Genomic DNA, 25,749 nt, shown 5'->3' with positions numbered 1-25,749 from the left:
CAAATACAGACTGCAGTATTATGTGGCCCGTGGTAGGATGAATCCATAGATGTGAAATCACGGATACGAAGGGCTGACTGTTTTCGGCTGTGTGGGGTGTTGGCATTCCCAAACCCTGTGTTGTTCCAGGTCAACTGTAATTTCAAGTTCAGTAACATTCAGTGTCACTACATAATATATGCCATCTTACTTAACTCTGTTTTTCAGACTTCCTTCTAGTTTCTCATTGTTGGAAGTGTCTCGGAGATAATGTGTGCTTTAAACACTCATTACCAATATTCAGAAAAAAATATAAGACTTTTTTTTGCCCAGGTGTTTGTGAATGTAAGTTAAAAAATTATATTTGATTTGGATTCAAATATTTATAGATTTACACTATATTTCGTCAAAATATATTGTGTAATATTTAATAAAATCAAATACATAAAATAAAGTTTTCAACACTATTTATACAAACCCCTAGAAAAGCTGCTTTTTCTTTATAAGGCCGTTGGCAATCGATCATAACCGTGGAAAAGAAAGAACCTTTGGTTGTATGGACTTTCACCAGGGATGAGTGGTATGACTAAGACAGTTCTGGATGAGTCATTTCACTGGAAACACTGTTTTATACAATTAGGTACTTGGAGGACTTTTCAGGGTCTCAGTCACTTTCAGATTCTTCATCCTCACCTATTGGATACGACTGGCTGCTATTCTGAGTGTACATTTTTGTTTTAATGGGGCAGTTGTGATCCATGAGGATAGCCTAAAAGAGAGCAGAGTGCAGATATATTAACTCACTGGTTCATAAAGAGAAGACAGAAACTGGTTAAGACTAAGGATTAGTAGTTTGAAAACTACCTACAGTACCACCCAATATTAACCAACCAGTAATCTGGTGCAACTGCCATGTGCCTGGCCTGGAAGACCTGGCATTCTAAAGAGTGAAAATTTCAGGCAGTAGGAGGCAGCAGCAACAGTCTCTGCAGTGTTCCTATTATATCTGCCAGGGACCCTAAGTCAATTTGGAGGAACCTGTAAGCTATGAAGAAAGGGGTATGCAGGTTAGGTTTAGTTTATACTTAGGGTGGGGGGATCCTCCTTAGTAAGGCCACAGGTACGGCCCCTTTGGTTTCCCTGGATTAAGCATCACAGGGCCCTTACCTTTTTAAATATGGCATCTCGGAAGGACGTCTTCCCAAGTCCTGGCTGGCCTCTTCTTGCTCAAGTGTGTTTTATTAATAAAAAGTATGTTTCTCTTATACACATAAAAATTCTATGTGCTCCCTTATTGTAACAAAAACTTTTTAAAGATCAATTGATCCTCAGCTGATAAACATCTTCAGTTGATAAGCGCTATAGTCATTATTCCTCCCGGAAGCATACAGACCAAGCACGTAGTCTTGAGTATACAGCTGGGGTTTATCATGCCAAGACTGTGCTAGGCATTTTCAATATATCTCTACTCCACAACAGCCCTATGTGATAGCTTGATCACCCTCTGTGTAGGCATAAGGGTCAAAGAACTTGACCAAGAGATGCTCGGCTAAGTGGGGTGGATCGAGCCCAGGAGGCCTGTGCCAACGTCCGCTCTGGTGATGCTCCACAGGACAGCCAGGGGTGCAGATCATGAGACTGAAATGGATTCTCTCACCAGGCATGTCCTTCAGATTTCCTCCACGTAAGTTATCCTGCCAGTGCCTTTCTGTGCATTTGAAAATCTAAATGGCAACATTTATCTGGATTAAATTAATCTTCTGTTGGCCTATTGCAACCTATCTTGGCACTTGTCAGCTGCTCCTCCCAGTTCTTGTCCCACAGATTTGATAAGCTGCTGTGTCTCCACTCAGCCCTTAACCCATTTATCATTTCCCAAGAAATTCTAAAATGATCTGCCATGTGGCCTGTGATGATAAGGACTTCCGTGACTCTAAGTTAGGCTGCCAGCTCAAATTGTCAGCTGCAAATTCAACTCTAGTTTGTTTTTTTTTTTCCATTATTATTATGCTTCTTGCCAAGTGAATTGATACATGGACTTCATGAGGAGCTCAGTTTTTAAAAAGTAAGTAACTAAAGTGATAGACAGCAGGACCCTTCTTCCCACATGGGTGTGTGCTTGTAACACACAAGCTTTAGCCATCAAGAGCTCCATGTCTTGCCTCTGGAGTCACAATCCTCAAAGAAACGTGCCCAAGAATCACTCGATGGGGCAGGTTAAACATCGAATCCCAGGTTCCTACCCTTAGTGATCCTGGTGTCAGCGTGCTGTGAGAAACACCACCCGACGTGCGTGCGGCATCTTCTGGGACAAAGCAGGGCCACACAGCTGATGACCGCTTACTGGGCACCTACCAGATGCGTGCTTCAGGCCTTTAAGGTCCTCTCCCAGCAACTTCAGAACCTCACTGCACACAAGTGACGGTTCCACAGGGTTCGTGGGCAGAGTGCTTACCGGGAGTCTCAAGTGCTTGGGGGAAGCACAGGAGAAGATAGGGGTGGATTTGAAGCTTGCAGGGCCTTCTGTAGAGCAGCCTGCCTTTTCCCCCAACCCTCCTCCTGACCCCGAGATCTGATGTTGAGACACAAGGAGACCATCGCGGGAAAGCCAAATCAGACCCAGACTGCAGGGCCCTGAATGCCAGGCAAGAGGCCTTATTAACCCTCAGGCCCACAGGGAGAGAGCCAGCCTTGGAAAGGATGGCCATCCTTCTTCCTTACCATAAAGGCCTTCTCTCCCCTGGCTAGTCCACCATCATACCATACACTATATAGACTCAAGGACCTCTGGAGCCTAGCACTGGGCACATAATGGACTCAATTTAAAAGTCGCATTGCAAGGGAAGAAGTTCAGTCAGACCAATGATTTGGCATTGTACAGAACTTATCAATTAGCCAAACTGGATTTGCTGACACTATCTGTACCAGGTAAAGGGGTTTTCTTTCTTAAAAGATCATTTGTAACTTAAAACCTAGCTTACTGACTTCTGGACACTTTTTTGAAAGATTTATTGTGCCACTTTTTTTTTTAAGTTGTACAAGGTTAAGCCAGTTGGCATGTAATAGTCCAAAAGTGCCAGTTGGCATGTAATAGTCCAAAAGTGCCACGAAGAGAGGGGCATGAATAGCATCAAGTGGGTAAGTCACGGGCATGAGGGACGCATCCAGAGGGGCCTGGGGAGCAGCCTGGTAATTAGAGCAGTCCTCCATGCACTGCTGTGGGGAGAAAGGTGTGTTTGACCCTCAAGTGAAGTATAAAAGAGGTGGGTGCAGGGGATTGTCATTTGTATTCAGGACAAAGCCCATTCCTGAGAGTTGAGCTCCAGTCCTGCCAAATGCCTGGTTTCATATCAGACACCGTAGAGTCAGGATTTCCAAAGCAGTAAAAACACGCTGGACCAAGTGAAGTGTAAAAATAACACAAATACGAAGCTAGGACAGCGAAACCGTCAAAGTATTAAAATGTAAGAGTTCCAGGCTTCAAGATATTGAAAGATACCAGGGCTCCTGTGTGCTAGAAAAGACTTATTTACCACATTATCTTTTTTTTTTAATAAAGTGATGGGTTTGCATCAGGATCAGCCAGTAAAAGCAAGCTACAGTCCTCAAATAGCCTACTTTCCTGTCTGAGCAACAATTAGAAACTTGAAGAGTAAGACCTAAGTGGTTGTTTAGTCGCTAAGTCGCAATTCTTTGCAACCCCATGGACTGCAGCACGCCAGGCTCCCTGTCCTTCACCATCTCCTGGAGTTTGCTCAAACTCATGTCCATTGAGACCTAAGAAACGTGCTCTATCTTTAAAAAAAATTTTAACCTGAAAAAATAAAGTCCATTCCAGAACCCAGTTTCCTCACTGGCTACTCTGAGAGCCAGAGGCTACAACCAATCTCATAAGTGGAATGCAGTTCCCTCAAATGACAGAGCTGGTGTTTCTTATACCTGCAGAGGGACTACAGTAAGAGGCTTTTCTCTCTGCCTGTTTTGATAACACTAATTTAAAACAAAGCAAAAAAAAAAAACAACACAGAAATCCAATAAACCAAATGAAAGCAACACTCAGGAGCTCACAAACTGGTTCATGATTGGATGACTTGGGAACCATCAAACGGCACTTGAACTTTCCATTTCGAGCTTAAGTCCACACACCACTTAATCAGAAGGCTTCCTAATGAAGGGATTACTTGCTAAGGTTTGTACGCCTTCTGGCTCTCCCGTCCCCTGGGCCTGGTAACTGCTGATTCTGAATGCCGGCACTTGGCGGTATTGGAGCTTCTCAAGTGGGTGGTAATCGATGGCTTCTCCGCCCCGGCTCGCACGGCTTCCTCCCATGCCCTGGCTGCCTCCCATCACTCGGTGCCATCGGCTGCTTCCTGCCTGCACAGTGAGTAGGCAGCGGCTGTTGGCTGCCACCTTCCGATGTCACCATCGAGCCCCTCAAATGGATCTGACGTGATGCCTTCAATTACAGGCATCAATTATGGGCAGGGAGACACACATTCTCTCTGGTTTTCAATGATTCATCTTGCTAGGCACTTATTAAGGGACATTTTACAGTGGAAGTAGCTCCTGGAAGCCTGGCCCTCCTTATCACTTTGCCTTTCAGGATTGTCTCTTCCATTTCCTTCAGCACTTCTCTTTTTAAATGAACTAAAGTCTTGGTTTGAATGTGGGGAGAGGCACAGAGGCTTTCTGCCCATCGTGTGTGGACCCCAGAGCGGGAACTGGTCCCCTGACCTCACCCACTTCCTCCAAGACCTCAGATAAGCCCTCAAAGCTGCTACTGACAAACAGATAACACCGCGGCCACTAACGTCTGCTGATCGGCAAGGGAAGCCCAGTGGGCAGCGCTGGGTTATGAGCGTTCTCATCTCCCAGAGAGAAGAAGGGGAGGAGACTGAGGGACTGCCGGGCTGACAGAGTACGTCAGAGCTAGGGAAGACAAGAAAGGAGGGTGGGGTTATGTGGCAACGAGTGAGAGCTTATTGAGCATTTCCTGTGTGCGGATATGGGGGTCACACTCCGCTGGGACCCCTTCATTGAATCCTCAAACCACCCTGTGAGGTCAGGGCTAAATCGTCTTCCCGTGAGAGACAGATCGGCTCCAGGGCCCTGCGCTACCCCCTGGGTTTTATACAGTCTCCTGGGTGACAGAATCATTTGTAGGTGATTTTTTCTTTTTTTGGTCAAATAGGGTTGGGAGTAATCTTCATTCAGCCTTAATCAGATTGACACGGTGGCAACAGAACAAGAGCTATTTTCTGGGATTGCACAGAGAATGTCCTGACCCTGATGGGGGCCAAGGTACTCTGCCGGGGTCAGACAAAGGTGGCCAGGGAACTCAGATGACCAGGCTGGAAAGCAGGAAGTGCCCTGAGAGAGATGAGAAGGTTGTTCAGAGCTGGGGAGGTGTCAGCAAAAGAGGAAGAGTCAGATGGGTGTGAGTAATTCAAAGATACCTACTTAAATCCTATATAATAAAGGGCACAAGACCAGTGCTCAGTGCTGGATACACTTCTTAAATATACTGAACATATTAATAAATGCCCAAAATGCCCAAAACAAAGACTACATACAACTCAACTTCAGGGTCTGTGTCTGTCTTTAAACCTACTCTTTGGGGAAGGTCTTGAAAGGGGCGATTAAGAAATGCCAAAGCCTTAAAACCCATGACAGTTCAAATGTCATGGAGAACTTCTGATGTCCTGCCAAGAGCACAGCGCAAGGGAAGAAGCTATATCCATTACTAAACACAAAAATACCACCTCCCCCGGCCTTGCTTCTCTCATTCACTCTTAATCTAAGGCCCTCTTCTTTCAACCAGATGCGTGTCCATCAGCATCGAATATTTTAAAAAAGTCAGCAGCAGCACTACCAGGTATGAACACTTATTGGAAAGGATAAAATGACTGATGCATTTCAAAATTCAAATTTAGAATTGATAAGTTTGAATTTGTTCAAAAGGGGAACACTTTATACTCAATACTATATCTTGCTTATAGTTAGGATTCTGGTCATGAAATTGTTAACTTAAACGTTATAAAGATGTGCTCACATGTGCCCAAAGGTACATAAAACAATGTTTTTCCATAAGTGTCTGTTACCTACATTAAAACCATCTCCAGACTCTTATGCAATAAAGACTAAGACACTACTACTGAAAATGGTAAGGGTTAAGAGAAAAGCAGACAGGACCAAAAAAGGTTGATCTTAGGAGTGAGCACTGGAGGCAAAAAAGTTATGGTCAAGAGTTCAAGAATCTTTGAAAGTTAAATTGTTTAATTGTTAATATAAATCTATGTTTATATTTGATTGACAGAAGAGCTATATTGATCAATAATCTAGGTATGAAAATTATTTCACTCTTCAAATGTATAAACATAATGCTTGATACAGTCAAAGAAGTATCTGCTCTATGCAGTATAAGCTAAAAAGGAACTCTTACCGTTTATATTTGGGGAGTTCTGTTCAAAAGGAGTAGAAATAAGGCACTAGCCAGAAGACCATGCTAAAATGATCAAGAAACACTTAATTGCAACCTAAAATTTTTCTTACCATTTTTTCTTCCTTGGCAGGTGGACTTCGAAGAAAAAAGCAGAGTGGAGCAAAAAGAATATCAATTATTCCGATAATTGTCATGAGCCATGGAAATCCAATTGCCTTTGCGATAGCCCCACCAGCGGAAGGACCTTTCAGGAAACAGAGAATTAGATAAAGCTCTCTCTAAATGTCTTGTAGGCAGAAAGATGCAAAGGTTTAAATAATTCTCAGTAGGCATTATTAGTCTTGCACTGAGAAAAAAAAGTTCTTTTGGAAACCCAGTGTCCTTACCTATGGCATATCCCATACAAAACGCTACATCGGCAATGGCATACACGCTCCCATAGACGGACACGTGCCGCAGGTCGACCAGGTAGCCCATGATGGGCATCATTGATGAATCCACCATACCTGTGGACAGTCAGGGAACACAGTCTACAGAAAACTGATGGAAACCAACAGTGGGCTGAATGTCAATGACTGTGTCCTAACCTTACAACCCTGCCAAGATTCTTCACGGCAGACTCCCTACAACGTACCTTTCACTGAAGACAGACCAAAGGTGCCTGAGGCTGGGACTGGAACTCAGACTAGCATTTGCCTGTTCCGTGCCTTGCCCCATCGTGTCCTCCACTGTCTGGGAGACGGCACGCAGTCCTCTAGGGACTCGCCTGCCATCCTGCAGACCCAGAGGGATGCTGGTTACCGGCTGTGTGAACCCTGAGCCTGCTTCCTGTGGCTGCTTTCCTGATTCACTATTTTCTGGTCCACGTTGTCCTCTGCCCTCAAAGAGTGGGTACACTACATGCCTCACCCTGCCTCCTCCCCACCCACAGCTTGGCCTCACTCTTAAATTATGAGAGCTAAAGTCGGAAAGCATAGAGAGAATCAGGAGGGACCAGAACAGGAAAGAGTATGAGGGACTGCCTGGCCCTACTCAGGAAACTAAAATCCAAAGAGGTTTGCTCATTTAGTTGGCTAAAACACCAAAAACCATCACCACTGCCAAGACCTGTATTAGAACCTCTAGTCTCTAGAATAGTCAGGGAACAGGAAGCATAAAGAAAGGACACGTGTATTCGGAGTTCTAAATCCAAACCCCTGGCTGGCTGAGCATCATCGTGCCTTATCTCTCTGAACGTCACTCTCCCCATTGATAAAATGGAGATGATAATGACTGGCTGAATGAGATGATGGCTGTGAACACATCTGGCAGGGCATTCAAATGTCAGCTCCCTCACCCACACCCCCACAGAGGCAGGAGGGTAAGGGAGATTTCTTGCCTTCACCTAGTATGTGCTGATCACCTAAGATGTGCAAGGTGCTGGGACAACGAACAGAGCAAAGAGTTGAAAAATAAATTATGATTGTGAGTGATGCTATGAAGGTGCTGTGAGAAGCTGTGTGTATGTATACACATATGTATGTGTATGTGTATATGTGTATGTATGCACATAAGCTGGGATAACCTAGCCTGGTCTAAGCGGTCAGCAAAGGCTCCATCCTCGCTACTGTACCAAAGATCCAACTTCTGCCTTTACCCTGGACAGATTCACCTTTATCATGATTAATCTGTATATTATAAATGAGAAACAAGCATGTGCTATTTATCTAAAATATGAACGAGATTTTTCCTAACATATTACTTACTGTGCCTCACACTGCTACAAAGACTTGTCCCCTTTGCTTGTGAAAATTCCCGTGGTCATCAATGCATCAGTAACCTTTTCTGTACCAAACCTTGTTGAAAACTACATGTGAAGCCTTTGTCCCCCAGCCTCATATGAGAAAGTCTGTGCACAGATATGAGCCCAAACAGATGGGTTCTGAGTAAGCAGTTCTGTTTGCCCAGGCTCAGCAGTGGAGTGTCGTATTGCTTCTGTAAATATCAGGCTTTTACAATACTGGTTTTCGGGAAATAAATGACTAGTTCATGAAAGCCAGTATCTGTGGACAATCTACAAACTGTACATGAGCTAAGCTGCCACAGTCTCCTGTCAAGCTTCTAGAAATTTTATTATTGAGTAACTATAAGTGTGCCCAAGTAAGGGCTCTTTTTTTGTTGTTGTTTTGTTTTTGCCACACAGTGCAGCATGCAGGACCTTAGTTCCCCAACCAGGAATTGAACCCAAGCCCTTGCTGTAAGAGTGCAGAGTCCTAACCACTGGACTGCCGGGGAAGTTGAGGAACTCTTTCTTGGTACTGGGAAAACAAAGTTTTAAATTTAGGCACGAGGCTCCAGTGACTTACCAATTGCAAAACCAACTCCGAAGTTAGGAGCTATGAGTCCATAGATGTTTTTTGCAAGAGGAATCTGTAAGAGGAAATACATGTTATGCCAAAAGAACATGCTATTCAACTCTGAATTATCATAGGAAGTCTTAAAGAGAGGTTTTCTCTGGCCTGGTATGTGTGTCCCCTCATGGAGGAAGTAGGAGGAGGGGGCAAGATGGGGTTTGGGCAAAAGAGGACCCTCCAAATCTTTATTTAATAGAGTTGAAATGGGTTTTGTGACCACCATGAAAAGCTAGTTCACTTCCAGATGTGAAAGTTCAGCCTACTCTATACTCCATTTTTTTTAATAGTTATTTTTATTTATTTGGCTGCACTGGGTCTTAGTTGCAGCATGCGGGATCTTTAGCTGCAGCATTCGAACGCTTAGTTGCAGCATACGGGATCTAGTTCCCTGACGAGGGATCAAACCCAGGCCCACTGCACTGGGAGGGCAGAGTCAGCCACTGGAGCACCAGGGAAGTGCCCATACTCCATTTTTGAAAAAACCAGAAGGTCTCATTTGGGGTAGATACTAGCCTTTGGTAGAAGATGTTTTACTCTAGAAAAACATCTTGCTATTGTTTCTGGCTGGTTGCCCTAAAGTGTTCAAGATACTGCAATGTTTTAGATGCACAGGGAGGGGGAACAAGGTGAAATAAAAACAATGTAACATTCTAAATAATTTCCCACTGACATAAAATAAAGATAAACCCTTTGGAGAATCTTGTCCGCAGTTTTTAACATGATAAAAAATGAGAAGAAAAGGGAAGATTAATAAAACTAAGTGTCAACAAACTTCAAACTGCCATATTTGTTGGTGATTCTTGCCCAAAGCAAAAGTTTCATTTACAGGTTATTTCCACCTGCCAAATGTCATCTTTTCTTTTTTTTTTCAAATGTTATCTTTTACTCACACATAAAATGCTCATTCCGACAATTATCATTCCTAGAAGAGCACAAAGCCATCTGTCAAAACACAAAAAAGCACATTAAGAAACGATTCTCCCCCCATCTAGGTTTTCAGTGGAAATCAAAACAGAATCAAAATAGTGACGGTAGAAACACTTGGGGTTTTTTGAAGTAAGCACGTCACCATAACAGAGTGAGTGTTGAGTTGTTTCATTTCATCTTACCTCCCCATTTTGTGTGCGAGGATCCCGAAGACATTGGTTCCAATGAGATAAGAGACGCTAGCTGGCAAGAAAGCCACGCCTGTAAATTTATGAAAGGGACACCTTATCAGTACAGATATCAGTCACGTGTGAGAAAAACTAATAATGGTGAGGCACCACGCTTGTGATGAAAGCTGAGGAAATGAAGTCCTGCGACCTGCACCCAAGCAGCTAATATCCGGTGTCTGACGGAGCTAGTCTGGACCCCACACGGCTCATCCGTCCACACGAAGCCGCCAGCCGCCACGACACTCCAGAAATGAGACCCCTCCCTCTATCGTGGGCTTCATCTCGCCCCCACCTCTGCCTGGTGGCGGGCTTTACCAGGGGAGGGGGCGGTGACGGGGACTGCTCCCGGCTGTGGACCTGCCGGCTGCCGCCCCACACAGGCAGTGAGCAGTGCTGGTGATCTGCTCCCAGGTTCCTCCCTTCGTATTTGTGCAGAGGAACAAAGACACAGGCACTGACAAAAGTCAGGAACACTGAGATGAGCATAAAGAAAAAAACATTAAAATTCTCCCATGTTCTATCACTCAGATAGTCCCACAGTTTTCCCTGGCAAGTTCTATGTACATAAATAAATGCGTAAGCACAGGAGTTTTGTGTCTTTAAAAAAAAAAATTAGTATTATACCTACGGTTCTATATCCATCTTTTTTTTTAAGACTTATTTATTTATTTTTGGCTGTGCTGGGTCTTCATTGCTGGTCAGGCTTTTCCCTAGTTGCAGCGAGTGGGGCTCCTCTTCCTTGCAGCGGCTTCTCTTGTTGGGGGCCATGGGGTCTAGGGCACACGGGCTGAGTGGTCCCATGGCCGGTGGGATCCTCCAGGGATCGAACCAGGGATCAAACCTGTGTCTCCTAAAATGGCAGGCGGATTCTCTACCACCGAGCCACTAGGGAAGCCCCAAGCTGCTTTCAATTACCTTATGGACATCTGTGCATGCCAGATAAATAAGTAAATAAGTATGTGGTCATTTTTTTGTGGCCAAATCCTATGTGACTGACAGTTTCATGGTTTCCCAGGAGAGGAACTTTGCAAGCCCCAAGCTAAGTTCACAGCTGACGAGGGCAATGGTTGCCTTGAATGTACCTCTGCCTGGAATAGGAAAGCCTACTCAAGCCAGCCCACGCTTGGTGGCCAGGGCATTTGTCCACATCAGTTCCATCTGGTCTCCATCCATCTTTAGGGCAATAGGACAATCTCTTTTCCAAAGATGGCTTTTCAAAGTTTTAACACTTCTGGTGTTTTCCCTTGAAATCCAGAAATACCAGGTTGGTTCCTAAGCCTGGCCCACAAGTGGTAAACGTTGCTTTGTTCCCAATCATCTGACTGCAGAAATTAGATATGCAGAGGGATACCAGACGGTCAGCAGGTCCCCACTCACTCCAAAGGCCCAAGCAGCTCACCAGCACACGAGCAGCAAGTGTGATCTTACCTCTCCAAAGACACACTGGCTTCCACTGCTCCCCCACAGGCACTAACTAACACAAGCCATCAAACTCTCAGATACACAGTATTGAAGGGAATCAAAGAGGGGGTATATGTAAACACACAGCAGACTGCACTATGCTGTAAGTAGAAAGTAAAACAACATTGTAAAGAAACTGTGATTCAATAAAAATTAATTAAAAAAAAAAACCCTCCAGAAAGGCCGAGCTTCCCGGAACAGAAGGGACTTCAATAAGTGATTGCTTACGGGAGTTAAATCTAAAACCAGATCATTCTAGATTTGATAATCTGGAAAATAACAATTAAATGCGATCTCATTTCGCGTTCCAGGAAACCATTTCCATCACACTTAGCAACATACAGTGGCCACATAATTGCTGGGGTGACAGGACACAGCAAACATCACCAACAGCTCATGAGGGCTGGGCTGCGGCAAAGACAATGGCCACAACGTGGTCCTGGTCACCATGAGAGCCTCTTCAGAGGATCAGAGGACAACTGAACTACGACATGGCTGAGCTGGGGACGCACACAGGTGCCAGCGCCGGGCTCTGGGAACCAGAGTCTGCAGCTGCAAAGCTCCCCAAAGCAGCCAGTGTTTAAACCTGACCCTGGAAGGGGCATAGCAGAGAGCTAAATTAGTCTGGAGATGTAAGAAATCATGAGGGTCTTTGTCTGAGGATGAGTGTCAGGGAGGCATTAATGAATGAAGCACGCAAACTATCAGAAAAGCAGCAGCATGGGTACTGTGATAAAGAGCTGCTGGCATTCAGCTTCAGCATCAGAGAAACAAAAGGAAAACAGAGGGGGAGGCCCCAGACCCACCTAAGGATGCAGCTGCCATTCTGCCCAGACAATGGCTGCCCTGGGGGACTGAAGTCCCAAATGAGACGGCCTGGTTTTTCTAGAAAAGTTGGAACTCCAGATTCTTACATGAAGTCTCCTGATTTTTACACGTTGGCAATTCATATTTTAAAAACATAAACCTCATGCCAACACCTGTGCCAGCCAAGCAAAATGTACTTCTAGGCTGAATTTGGCCCAGAACCCGAGCGGAGGTTGGAGAAAGTGGTTGGTACAGCATCTGGCCAGAATGGCTTGCTGGTGACTCCTGACTCCCCAGGTGAAACATGGGAAGCATCTCTGAAGCTGAAACTTCAAAGCAGGGATGCAAACAAGCTCATGGAATGCCCCAGATGAGCTACATCTTCCTGAGCAAACCAGCTGGGATACTGAGCACACAGGCGTATCCTGGGAGCCGGCACACGTTATTTTCCGGCAAATAGAGCTGACCCTTGAACAATATGAGTTTGAACTGCTCAGATCATTTGCATGTAGATTTTTTCCAGTAGTAAATCCTACAGTTCTACACGCCCCACGGTTGGGTGAATCCACACATGTGGAACCACAGACACCAAGGCAACTATAAATTATAGCGAATTTCCAACCGTGTGGAGGGTCAGTGCTTCTAACCCCCCAGTTGTTCAAGGGTCAGCGATACTCTCAGACGGCAAACACCAACTTCATGATTCTCTAGTCAGAAGCATGGAATTAGGAGGCAGGCAACAAGGTGTTCATTTCAGCTGGGAATTTACCAGCTGAGGCTTGAATGGGTCACTTGAACCTCGAGACAGAGAGATGGCAACAGCTCCCACTGCACACACCTCACAGAGAGGCTTTGAAGATCACGTGGCCAAGTGAGCACCAAGGGCTTGGCACCTGCCCTCCCAGCCCGACCCCTGTGCCCTGTCACTCCACACTCACCCCACCTGACCCACCATTCACCCTGGCACGCTGACCTTCCCCACACTGCGGTAAGCTTCTGTGGGCAGGGACCACTTCATCTGTCTCCCTGCAGCCTTGCTCCACGGCGGCACACAGGAGGTGCCCGAACCACCTGACCATTTAGAGCAAAGACCCAGAGCCAGGACATTCACTTAACAGAGCTGAAGGCCGTCCCTTGAAGGCGCCCCCACTGGTCCGGCAGCCTGCCCCATGGGGAAACAGGCAGGGTACATGTTTAGGAGCCCAGAAGCCCCCCTTCTCCCTCCAAGGTGTGGACAGGGCCACATGTTCTTTGGACCTCAGGCTCCGAGCTCCCGATTCATGTTCTGACACAGCCTCTGCATCCTCTTCCTTCTGGGACCTCCACTGCCTACACCATCGACGGAACCCACCTCTCGGAACTCAAAGAGACCTCAGTGGGCCTCACGGAGGAACTGCTCCAGTGTTCCAACAGGGAGTCATCCATCTCTGCCAGACCCGGGGCTGGCAACCTACTACTTTTCCAGACAGCCTTTCAGGGCACCTCCTAGGACCGGGCAGGCATCCTGACACCAAGCCCTAAGCCCTCCCGTCATCTCCACCCACCAGCCCTGGTTCACATTCCAGAGCCAAGAGCAGCGGGCTTCAACCCCCACCTCACGAGACCCTAGACCAGGAGGGGCAGAGCTGCCAGGCCTCCGGGAAAGAGCAGTGTGGCCTCCTGGCAGCGGCTCCTCACCTCGGGGACAGGCTCAGCGTGGGGGCTCCTCACCTGGCTGGGGGTGCCCAAGGGGCTCGGGAGAGGTGGGCAGCAAGGTGCCAAGGGCCCACATGGTGGGGGATGGAGGGAGATTTTCCCCCACACTGGAGATGACACTGCAAATGGGAACAGAAATCTGATTCTCTGAAGGAAACACAAGTCTAGCTCTGAGGCAAGGAAGGAGCCAGGTCACTGGTGGAAAGGTATGGGGCTGGGGGACCATCTGGCTGGAGAGATAAGCCCTGAAAGAGGTCCTTCCTGATGAAATCTAAGCAGGCTGTGTCCGGCTATCTAACCCGGATGGCCTGGGTCCCTGGCTGACATGAAAGACTTGATGATGTTTACGTGTCTGGAGAGGAAGAGGGCCAAGCCGCTGAAGAGCCCTGCGTATGGCCAGGACACGGTCAATTAGAGCGATAAGTCAGTTAATTGGAGAAAACAGAAACACCAGAGCAGCATCTCTGCCCAGGAGCACGTGCAAAGCTAGCACGTAGCTCCATTCACAGCCACGCGCCTCGCCAACACACAGGGCAACGCCTGAGGACACCTGGAGGCCCCAGTCAGCACAGGCCAGAGGGAAAGAGCCCGAGAAAAACACCCCCCATGGCGTCATCCGCAGGTATCAGCACTGAGACGAAGCACGTCTCATCCTTTGCAAAACCACTGTTCACTAACTTAAGGACAGAAGTCCACGCCTCCTGAGAAGCGCTGAGCTCGCCTTAGGACCCTGGGGAGCTTCCACAGTTCCTTTGCCATCTCCATAGCCAGGAAGTTCAAAGTGAGATTTCTGCTGAGAACTGGCCTTAGTTGAGCTCCCAGAATCTTTCCTCCTTCACTGAATGACTCCTGTTGTTGAGCGTTTGGTTTTGGTTTTGTTTTGTGGCATAATCCACAGACCAGACAACTCTGTGTACCCTTTTGAAGTACACAGTTCACTGGTTTTTTATCATATCCACTGGGCTGTGAAACCAGCATTACGATTTAATTTCAGAATGCTTTCATCACCCCCAAAAGAAATCTCACACCCTTTAGCAGTCCCTCCACATCCAGCCCAGCTTCCAGCCATTTGGGGCTTTTTAATGAAGGATTTTTTTTTTTTTTAATGAAAGAACACAGAAATTCAGTGCAGACCCCCAAAGGACCAGTCCCCAGGCCAGGCCAACTGGAATAAGTCTGGAAGATGAGGGACCAGCCCCAACCAGAGAGCAGCGTTGGTGAAGACGCCTCTGCAAGGAGCATGCAAGCTCACCTGAGGAAGGTAGTGCTGGGCTATGCTCAGTCACTCAGTCCTGTCCGCCTCTTTACGACCCCATGGACTGCAGCCCGCCAGGCTCCTCTGTCCATGGGGATTCTCCAGGCCAGAATACTGGAGTGGGTTGCCCTGCCCTCCTCCAGGGGATCTTCCTGACCCAGGGATCAAACCAGGTCTCCCGCATTGCAGGCAGATTCTTTACCAACTGAGCTACCAGAAAAGGTTGGGGGACTCTAAAAATGTAGGCTTGTTCAAAACTGAGAGTCTCCATCTGAAGATGTCAGTATGTAATGTGAAAGAACTGTGAGAAGAAACTAAATCTCCAGGAAGGACAGTTGATAAATTCTCAAAGAAATGTGTACGTGCAAGGACTAGTCTTTCAGATATTAAACAAGATTATCAGGCTACAGTAATTAAATAGTAAGGTATTCACAAGGGGATACAGGCAGACAAATGGAACACAAGAGAGAAATCCAGAAACAGACTCGAGAACATATGGTCATTTCCAGCAAGTGGGACATGGGAAATATCAGATGGACTCCAGGGGCGCCTGGCTGTAGGGCTGGCTGGCTATAAAGAAAACAGTAACACCAGGTCCTTGTCGCACTCTTATACAGCAAAATGAATTCTCTGTAAAACCAAGAGTTAAATGCAAAAAAAAAAAAAAAAGCAACTCATACATTTATTGAAGGAAACTCAGCGAAACAATAATCTTGACATAGGAAAGGCCTTCCTGAACCTGACTTTGAAATGATGGAGAAGCCTGCTAAATCTGACTCAGGGCATTTTAAATGTTCCAAGTGGCAAAAAGAAAAAGAAAGAAAAACAAAAAAACCTAAGAACACCTATTAAGTCAAAAGACAGACAACAAAGGGCCATATTTGCAAAACATCTGATAAAGATTAATATCTGAACATACAAAGAACACAACTTTTTTAAAAAGGATGAAACAATAGAAAAAATGGGCAAAGGATATTAATTAGAAATTCACAGTAAAGGGAATACATATGAATAATAAACATATGAAAAGGTTGCTCAATTTCACTCACAAAGCAGAAATAAATCAATATGAGACCCCCTTTCTCACATACACTCAATGGGGAAAGGCTGATAACACCTGTTTTAGGGCAAGGCCACCAAATATCAAAACACAATTTAAGTTTAGGAATTTGCCCTATAGACATAGGTACTTTCAAACTTGAGTAGGAATACATGGAAAGGCTATTTCACTGCAGTGTGGATTCTAATGGCAAAAACTGGAATGAAACCAAATGTTCAGCTAAGGACAAGTGGAAAATGTATGGTATAATCATAACACAGAACAGAAGGAAATCACTAGTAGGAATGATGGGGACGTCCCTGGTGGTTCAGCGGCTAAGATGACGCACTCCCAATGCAGGGGGCCCAGGTTCGATCGCTGGTCAAGGATCCAGATTCCACATGTAGCAACTAAGTGTTCGCACACCACAACTAAAGATCCTGCTCAGCCAAATAAATAAATAAATATTTAAATTTTAAAAAGGAATGATGTTGTTTAGTTGCCGAGTCATTTCTGACTCTTTTGTGACCCCCCCTGGACAGCAGCCCAGCAGGCTCCTCTGTCCATGGAATTCTCTTGGCAAGAACACTGGAGGGGGTTGCCATTTCCTTCTCCAGGAGATCTTCCTGACCCAGGGATTGAACATGCATCTCCTGCATTACAGGCAGATTCTTTACCACTGAGCCATCTGGGAAGCCAGATCCAGTTAAACAGGGCAGACTGAATCTACAGCGTTTTCTAAATTCCACTTAAATTTTAGTAAAGGAATAAAAGAAAACTATAGACCCTCCCCTCTCTGCTCAAGGAGAAACAAAAATGAAAAAGAAAATGCAGTGAGAGGGAGGATCAACCAGAGGGAGAGAAGTGAGGGACATGGCAGAGAGCTCTGGAACCTTCCACCCGCACACAGAGTGGGTAGAGGCAGTGAGACCTTTGTGCCTCAGAAGCCAGGAAGTTCAGGAGCTGAAGGCTCCAGGTGCTGTGAACGTAAGGCTGACAGCGCAGGCCGTCAACCAGAAAGAGGGTTGTTCTAAGATAGGTTGAACCGCCCCCTCATCCGCCCCGTCCTCAGTGATTCACCTGGCAGGAGACAGTTTCTTGAGAGAAACTGAACTGAAGAGGTTCAAAGACCCCAGATAATGACACAGGAGGCTGAAACAGGAGGTGGACAGAGTTTTCCTACTAAATAGTAAGAGGATACTCTTTCAACAACCCCATCACCACCCTCCCAACACATACACAAAACCACTCAGAGAAAATACGAAAGGACTCTTCAGAGGTATGACATATGACACCAGTTATAAAAACTCAATAGAGTTTAGAGGGTGAAGATGAAGAAATCCTTGGAAACAGGAAAGGCAAGATAAGAAATTAAAGTATAAAGTGAAGGGTCCAACATCTGACCAACCAGAGCACCAGAAAAGAGCAGAGAGAAAATGGAAGAGGGGTAGGATTAAAGAAATAATATAAAAAGGTCTCCCAGAACTGAAAAAAGGGGTTTCCTAAGTGAGGAGGCTGACCACGCTAATGCCCAGCAGAGTGGAGGAAAACAAGACTCCTGTCAGTCAGCATCGTGGATGCTCAAAACCTAGAGACAAACAGAAGACCCTTCAAGCTCCTACAGAAGATGGCCTCCTCAACAGCGACCCTGGCTGCCAGAAGACAACAGGCCAGTGGCCTCAAAACTCTGAAGGATTTCCCTGGTGGTCAAGTGGCTGGGACTCCATACTCCCAAGGCAGGGAGCATGGGTTTGATTCCTGGTTGGGAAACTAAGATCCCACATGCCACACAGCGCATCAAAAAAACTTTTTTTTTTAAAGATTCTGAAGGAAAAGCACTTCCAACCTAGGATTATACAGCCAAACAGACTAAGTCAATCAAACTCAGGATAAAACTGAGGTAAGGATGCATGTGTGTGTGCTAAGTTGCTTCAGTCATGACCGACTCTTTGCAACCCCATGGACGGAAGCCCACCAGGCTCCTCTGTCCATGGGGTTCTCCAGGCAAGAACACTGGAGTGGGGTGCCATGCCCTCCTCTATAAAGACACTTTCAGATATGCAGGATCCCAGAGAACTTTTACCTGCCATGCATTCCCCCCTCAGGAAGCTGCTGGAGGATGTGTTCCAGCATAATGAGAATATAAACCAAAGAGATGAATGCAAGAGAGGAGGGTACAGGGAACAGAAGAAAGGCAAAGAAGATGCCCAGATATTAGAAGAGAAAAGTCTCAGGATGGCCTAGAGAGCAAGTCTAGACTGGAGCAGGAAAACAGAATGACGTGGAACAGATGTCCACAAACAAGCAGAAACACAGAAAGGTTAGGTCTGTGAATGCACTTGGCTATATTTAGAGGGTCTCTCATCTCTGCAGGAGAGTTTGAGGGATATATTCATAAATGCTACATTGGAATCTAAGGAAATGGAAAGACAGCAATTACTGCCTCTAGGAAAAACAAGCAGTTTGTAAAAAAGAGAGAAACTACAAGTAGTCCAGTAGTTAAGACTCCACACTTCCACTGCAGGGGCCCTGGGTTCAATCCCTGGTTGGGGAACTAGATTACACACACACACGAAGGAAATAATCACAGAACCCTATACAGCTCATCTTTGAACAACATTTACACAGTGATAGTAATGTCAACACTGAAAGCCAATGTAAACAAAACCTATTATAGAACTGGTTTAGGAGAACAGAGGATGAGAAAACACGTGAGTTGTTTGTTTGATATTCTCAGGTAGAGCAATAATGGCATTAAAGCCTCATTTATTATATTAGGAAGCTGGTGGACAAGTCAGAAATTGGAAAATCAAAAAATAAGGGTGTACACATTTTTGAGAGACATGAAGGAATTAGCAGAAGAAACAACTAAAAGAGCTGAGGGTGAACAAAATTTGAGGAAGGGATTGGAGATGAGAAGGCATTCAGAAAAGACTGCTGTCTTCAGATGTGCAGAATAGACTTTTGGACTCTGTGGGAGAAGGCAAGGGTGGGATGTTTCGAGAGAACAGCATCAAAACATGTATATTATCTAGGGTGAAACATATCACCAGCCCAGACTGGATGCATGAGACAAGTGCTCGGCCTGGTGCACTGGGAGGACCCAGAGGGATCAGGTAGAGAGGGAGGTGGGAGGAGGGATCGGGATGGGGAATACATGTAAATCCATGGATGATTTACGTCATTGTATGACAAAAACCACTACAATATTGTAAAGTAATTAGCCTCCAACTAATAAAAATAAATGGAAAAAAATAAGACTGCTGTCTTTTCACTATGACTTGTGTAATATTTTACTTAAAAATTATGTACATGTGTAATTTTGATAAAAACTAAAATTTAACTGTGAAAAGTAAATCTACCCATTCTGACACAGAAACATGAAAAAACAAGAGGTCACACAGTTATGTAAATGAAAAGATTTCACATGGGTTGGGTTTTCAAGCATTTCACACAGATGGCACAGAACCAGAAGACACAGAATTGTTAACAGTGACTGTCACAGAGGCCTGGGCTGGGAGAAGGGGAAAGATGCACATGAGATTTTTAAAAAAATTTTACTTCCTCATTCCCTGTACTTTGGTTTTGAGCAATAAGCATGAAAGCAAAAGTGAAAGTCTCTTAGTCGTGTCTGACTCTTTGTGAGTTCATGGGCTATACAGTCCATGGAATTCTCCAGACCAGAATACTGGACTGGATAGCCGTCCCCTTCTCCAGAGGATCTTCCCAATCCAGGGATCAAACCCAGGATTCCTGCATTGCAGGCGAATTCTTTAACAGCTAACTTACCAAAGAAGCCACCAATAAGCATGATTTACACTATAAATAAAAAATACTCTAAAAAATTCATCCTCTTAAAAACTAAGTTTGTAATGGATAAAGATGATGTAGTATATAGATAAAATGGAATACTACTCAGCCATAAAAAGAATGAAATAATGCCATTCCAGAAACATGTATGGACCTAGAGATTATCATACTAAGGGAAGTAACTCAAACAGAGAAAGACAAATAGCATATGATACCACTTACATGCGGAATCTAAAATTTGACACAAATGAACTTATTTAGGAAACAGAAACAGACTTAGACATGGAAGACAAAATACATAGTTAGCAAACAGGGAAGGTGGGGGAGGGATAAATTAGGAGTTTGGTATTAGCAGATACAAATCACTACATACAAAATAAAGAAACAACAAGGGCCTACTCTACAGCACAGAGAACTATACTCAATATCCTGTAATAAACCATAATGTAAAAGAATATGTATATATATGCTTGGGCCTTCCTAGGAGGCACAGTGGTAAGGAATCTGTCTGCCAATAGAGGAGACACAAGAGACTCAGGTTTGATCCCTGGGTCGGAAAGATCTGGAGGAGGAAATTTGCCTGGAAAACTCTAAGGACAGAGGAGCCTGGTGGGCTACAGTTCGCAGAGTCACGACGACTCAAACATGACTGAGTGACTAAGCACGCATGCATGTATAACTGGATCACTGTGCTGTACATCGAAAACTAACAAAAAAAGGTAAATCAACGATACTTCAATTTTTAAAAAAACTGTTTAGTTGCTAAGTTGTGTCTGACTCTTTAGCAGCCCCATGGACTATAGCCCGCCAGGCTCCTCTGTCCATGGGATTTCCCAGGCAAGATTACAAGAGTGGGTTGCCATTTCCTTCTCCAGAGGATCTTCCCGACCCAGGGACCAACTTGCATCTCCTGCACTGCAAGTGGATTCTTTACCACCGAGCCACTAGGGAAGCCCTCTTGAAAAATAAAACTAAGTTTCTTGTTATTCTCTTTTCCATAAATTTGATTGCTGTCCACATATATTTAATACAATAGTTCAGCTTCAGAAACATGAGGAAATACTGAATGCATTTTTTCTCTCTCATTTCTGCTCTTTATATTAACTGCACCTCTATCAGGCATGATGCAAAAACTGGAGTTGAAAGAAACCCCAAAGCTCATTGCTAACCTAAGCACTGATCCCCTTAAGTGTCAAACAGAAACAATCGCTTTATCATCCTGCCACCAGCAGCTCACCAGGGCTACAATAATGAGAACTCCCCTGGGGACAACAGTTCTAGAATCAGAAGTGCCCGGCCCAGTCTTACCCAGCTGCCACTTGTGGGAACACATGGTCTCCATCATCCAGATGGGCAGGGCTGGCTCCAACATGGCAATCCCCATGTTTGCGAAGCAGATGGACCCTTTAAGGGAGGAAGAGGGTTAGTGTCCTTCTGTTTGGGGTCCCCAGTGTCCCCTACCATTCCCAAACACAGCTAAATCCCATGTGCCCACAGCCAGAACAATCAGCTCAGATACCCAGAACTTCTACTTTTGTAAGAATAATAGATCAAGGGGATAGTGGGAAGGGTTGTTTCTTTTAAGTATTACTATTACTTAAGACAACTAGCATCTCATAGTCATAAAGTTTGGAACTGGAGAAAGGCTTAGAGATCACCAGGTTTAAACTTTCCCAATTTATTAGGGAAGTAATATCCTTGAGGCCACTCAGCAGCTCAGACTGATCACACACAGACTCAGGCAACCTGAGGCTCTTACACTTTGTGCAATCACACAGATATTTCTAAGGATGCCCCTGGTTGCTTGAAATTCCAGCGCACTCAGTGCAAATATGCTGGTGAGGAATTTTCCTTTTAAAACAACTATACCTATAGGGTAAATACCCATCATTACTGTGTTAACCAGAACCCTTTGTAAATGCAGAACCTTTGAGGAAAACACACACATACACTGCTGTCCCTATTATTCTGAAAGCTTCCTATGCTGTGCACTGTGAATCCTCTAATTTTCTAGACTTCAGATTCAAAGAACATCGTGCAACCATAATTAAGGTACTTACAGATGAAGAAAGATTTTTTTTCATTATTTGTAAACTTAAAGACAGAACGTAAAAATGATATTGAAATGGCTAGACTACCTTCACTCACCTATTTTGTGTTTCCTTAGATTCTGTATGTCTATTTGACATTAACTATAGGGCCAAACTAACAAACCAGGGTTGTTCATGTCTCCCCTGTAATCCAGGGCCCATATTCTGAGCTCTCTCTTTCTTAACTCTGACCCATGACACCAGTATCCCCTCCCCACTCTAAATTCACCCAGGGAACTGGGGAGAGCACCCAAACTGGGATTACTGAAACTAGCCAACCCTAAGCTGCTTACCCTGCCCTAATATTCACATAGAAGCCCCTAGAGTCTGGCCTGGGCTTTCCCCAGCCCCTTTCTGCCTCCTGACCAAACCATGTGGCCCTGAGCAGTGTGGCATGCTCCCTTTTCTTAGGAAATGCAACTAACAAAATCTTCCTTCAGCGGTATTGACCTCTCCTGTGTCATCACTCAGTCACCTCCATAAACTAACAAATGAGACACACCAGGCTTGCAACTAACCCCTCCCCCTGGCCAGGCTGCCTGGACCTGCGATGGCCTGCCATTGAGTGCTGGCTGGGTCTCTGTACTTCCTCCGTGGTGGGTGGGTGTCGCGTAGGAACAAGACAGGTCAGAGCAGGTCAGAGAGAGGCAGGGGCAGGAAGGTCACAGGCAGCAACCCCTGCCCACGTCTGCCCCAAGGTACAGGGTGGCGTCTCTGGGCCCCCACCTCTCACCACACATGTCCTCACCCCCAGCTCGGACATCCAGGGCTCCAGGGGAATCCCAGCTCTGGAATGTTCCCTGTGTCCTGCAGGGGGCACCCAGAAGGCCCCCGCCAGGAGGCGGTCACCACTCTAGGCTTACCACCCTTTGGTCAACAGGTATGACAGAGAAGGTCCAGACCAGGGTCACATGCGTGCCGCCTGAACCAAACCCAGCGGCAGATGGCGTAACAAAACCAGCCTGGGTATACAGGTCAACCCCAGTCTTGCAATTCATCCCACCCGCTCCTCTCCCCCTGCGTAACAAAACGGTCATTCTCTATGTCTGTAGAGAATACGTCTATTTCTGCTTTGTAAATAAGATCCTCTGCACCAACTTTTTCAGATTCCACAAGGATGTATACACACTATTGATACTATATATAAAATAGATAACTAAGGAGAACCTACTGTATACCACAGGGAACTCTACTCAATGCTCTGTGATGACCTAGATGGCAAGAAAATCCAAAAAAGGAAGGATGTGCTTAGTCGCCCAGTCACGTTTGAATTTTGGTGACCCCATGCACTGTAGCCCACCAGGCTCCTTTCTCCATGGGGATTCTCCAGGCAAGAATACTGGAGTGGGTTGCCAACCTTGCCTCAAAAAAGGAGGGATATATATACACATAAGGCTATATATATATATATATATATATATAGCTATGATTTTTCCAGTGGTCATGTATGGATGCGAGAGTTGGACTGTGAAGAAAGCTGGGCACTGAAAAATTTATGCTTTTGAACTGTGGTGTTGGAGAAGACTCTTGAGAGTCCCTTGGACAGCAAGGAGGTCTAACCAGTCCATCCTAAAGGAGATCAGTCCTGGGTGTTCACTGGAGGGACTGATGCTGAAGCTGAAATTCCAATACTTTGGCCACCTTGTGCGAAGAGTTGACTCATTGGAAAAGACCCTGATGCTGGGAGGGATTGGGGGCAGGAGGAGAAGGGGACGGCAGAGGATGAGATGGCTGGATGGCATCACCGACTCAATGGACATGAGTTTGCGTAAACTCCGGGAGTTGCTGATGGACAGGTAGGCCTGGTGTGCTGCGGTTCATGGGGTCGCAAAGAGTCGGACACGACTGAGCGACTGAACTGAACTGAAATATATATATATATATACACACACATATACACACACACACATTTAACTGATCTGCTTCGTTACACAGCAAAAACTAATACAACACTATAAAGCAACTATATGCCAATAAAAAATTTAAAATATTAAAAAAATAAAATAAAAAACAGCCTGAGGTTTTGAAAATGGCTGAATCTGAATGGCCTCAGGCAGGGTGTGCCTTGGCTCGCCCAGGCTCCCTGAGGCCCTGTCTGTGACCCCTGCTTAGAGACACCTAACCCTAATGGGAGGGAACCCACACTGCACAGGTCTCCTGACCCCAAGGGCTGCTGCTGACCCTGTGTCCAGGCCCAGGCCACATAAGGCTGGTCCCTCACGAGGCAGTCCCAGGCCTGGGTCACAGGGATGGTCCTAGGAGGAGGGTCACTTGGATGGATACAGCCCATTATCCCCTGCAAGAGTCACAGCACTCCGGGGCATCTTCTGAGCCCATCTCTGCTAAGAACACAAAGGATGTCTTCTGGCCGCCGCACAGGATACCCTCTGCAGAAAGGGCGTGCCCCTTCACCCTCCAGTGCCCTGTTGTCGGCCTCCATTCACAGGTGCCAAGGTGAATCAGACCACCCACCTAAGATGCCTGTAGGGAGCCCACGGACCCATGCCGGAAGCTCGAGGCCAAACAGCGATGCCCGCTGACACAAACACAGAGAACAAGCTTGGCCCAAACATCCTGCGTGGAGGGCATCTCTGTGACGCAGACAGCTTTGCCCCAAATGCAAAACAACAAAGGAACTTGGCTGCGTCAGAAATCAACAACAGAAGAAAAACATTTCTTCTGACGTGTGACCTCTTTGTGCCTTTTATGTTTTTCTACAGCCCAATGTTTCCAGCAGCAAAACCAACACTGATCCTCGCCACCCGCCCCCACCTGCTTGGCAGGGAAGAGCCGGGGTGCTGGGGAAGCCCCACCTGCAGCGATGAGGATGTACGGGTCCCTCAGCAGAGTGGTGAGCGGCGTCCCCTTCTGGCTCTGTCGGGAAAACAGGGGTTAGAAGAGGCCGCGCGGCCACCACAGCGCCCACCTGGCCCTGCTGCTCACCTCTGGCTGCACCCGGGACGGCTGGAGCACAAAGAGCTGAATGGCTACGGGAGGAAAAAGAAGAGGCGTGGCCCCGAGCACCTGCCCACAAGGATGCTGAGCCCGAGGTCCCCGAGATCACGGCCAGGGGTCCCAGGGGACTCACTCACTCACCTCCATCCAAGAGCACCAGGGCAGCCAAGACCAGGAACGGAGCTGTCTTCCCCACAAACTCATATAGCACACTCCCAAAGGGGGGGCCCACTGCGAGGAAGACGGAGCGGGGCTGGTACCAGGCCCGGGACTGCCGACCACCCCACGTCCAGAACCCTCTGTTTTGTGCTTCTCCCTGTACGCGTGCTCAGTCATGTCCGACTCTTTGCGACCCCATGGACTGTAGCTCACCAGGATCCTCTGTCCATGGGATTTCCCAGCCAAGAATACTAGAGTGGGTTGCCATTTCCTACTCCAGGGGATCTTCCCGACCCAGACAGCAAAGCCTCCTCTCCTGCATCTCCTGCATCGGCAGGCAGATTCTTTACTGCAAACATCTCCTGGGAACCCCCCCTACTTGGTTCCAGACAGTATGTGAAAGGACCACCCTATGTTCTGTTCAGGAGTGTTAAACCACCCTGGCGACTCCTCTAAGTGGTTTTACACCTGAGACATGGGCAAGAGCCTATGAGGGAAACCCCCCAA

The 25,749-nt window shown here is 46.2% G+C and overlaps 1 protein-coding gene across 1 annotated transcript in view; it reads right to left on the bottom strand.

The window, feature by feature from the left end:
- Positions 1–288: 288 nt before the first annotated feature.
- SLC18A2 (solute carrier family 18 member A2) overlaps positions 289–25,749 on the bottom strand; it is a 38,791-nt gene continuing 13,330 nt past the window's right edge. Inside the window, exons 7-16 of the mRNA XM_065923407.1 lie at positions 25,225–25,314; positions 25,072–25,115; positions 24,942–25,002; positions 21,347–21,442; positions 9,924–10,002; positions 9,705–9,756; positions 8,767–8,830; positions 6,808–6,927; positions 6,532–6,665; positions 289–748 (exon numbers count right to left, since the gene is read on the bottom strand). Of these exons, the coding sequence (XP_065779479.1) occupies positions 644–748; positions 6,532–6,665; positions 6,808–6,927; positions 8,767–8,830; positions 9,705–9,756; positions 9,924–10,002; positions 21,347–21,442; positions 24,942–25,002; positions 25,072–25,115; positions 25,225–25,314 (845 nt within the window). The 3' untranslated portion in view covers positions 289–643. The remainder of the gene's footprint in view (positions 749–6,531; positions 6,666–6,807; positions 6,928–8,766; positions 8,831–9,704; positions 9,757–9,923; positions 10,003–21,346; positions 21,443–24,941; positions 25,003–25,071; positions 25,116–25,224; positions 25,315–25,749) is intronic.

Source organism: Muntiacus reevesi, chromosome 2 (assembly GCF_963930625.1).
Source record: "Muntiacus reevesi chromosome 2, mMunRee1.1, whole genome shotgun sequence".
Lineage (NCBI taxonomy): Eukaryota > Metazoa > Chordata > Mammalia > Artiodactyla > Cervidae > Muntiacus > Muntiacus reevesi.
Note: the sequence above shows the minus strand (reverse complement) of the source record. Positions and strands in the feature narration are given on the sequence as shown.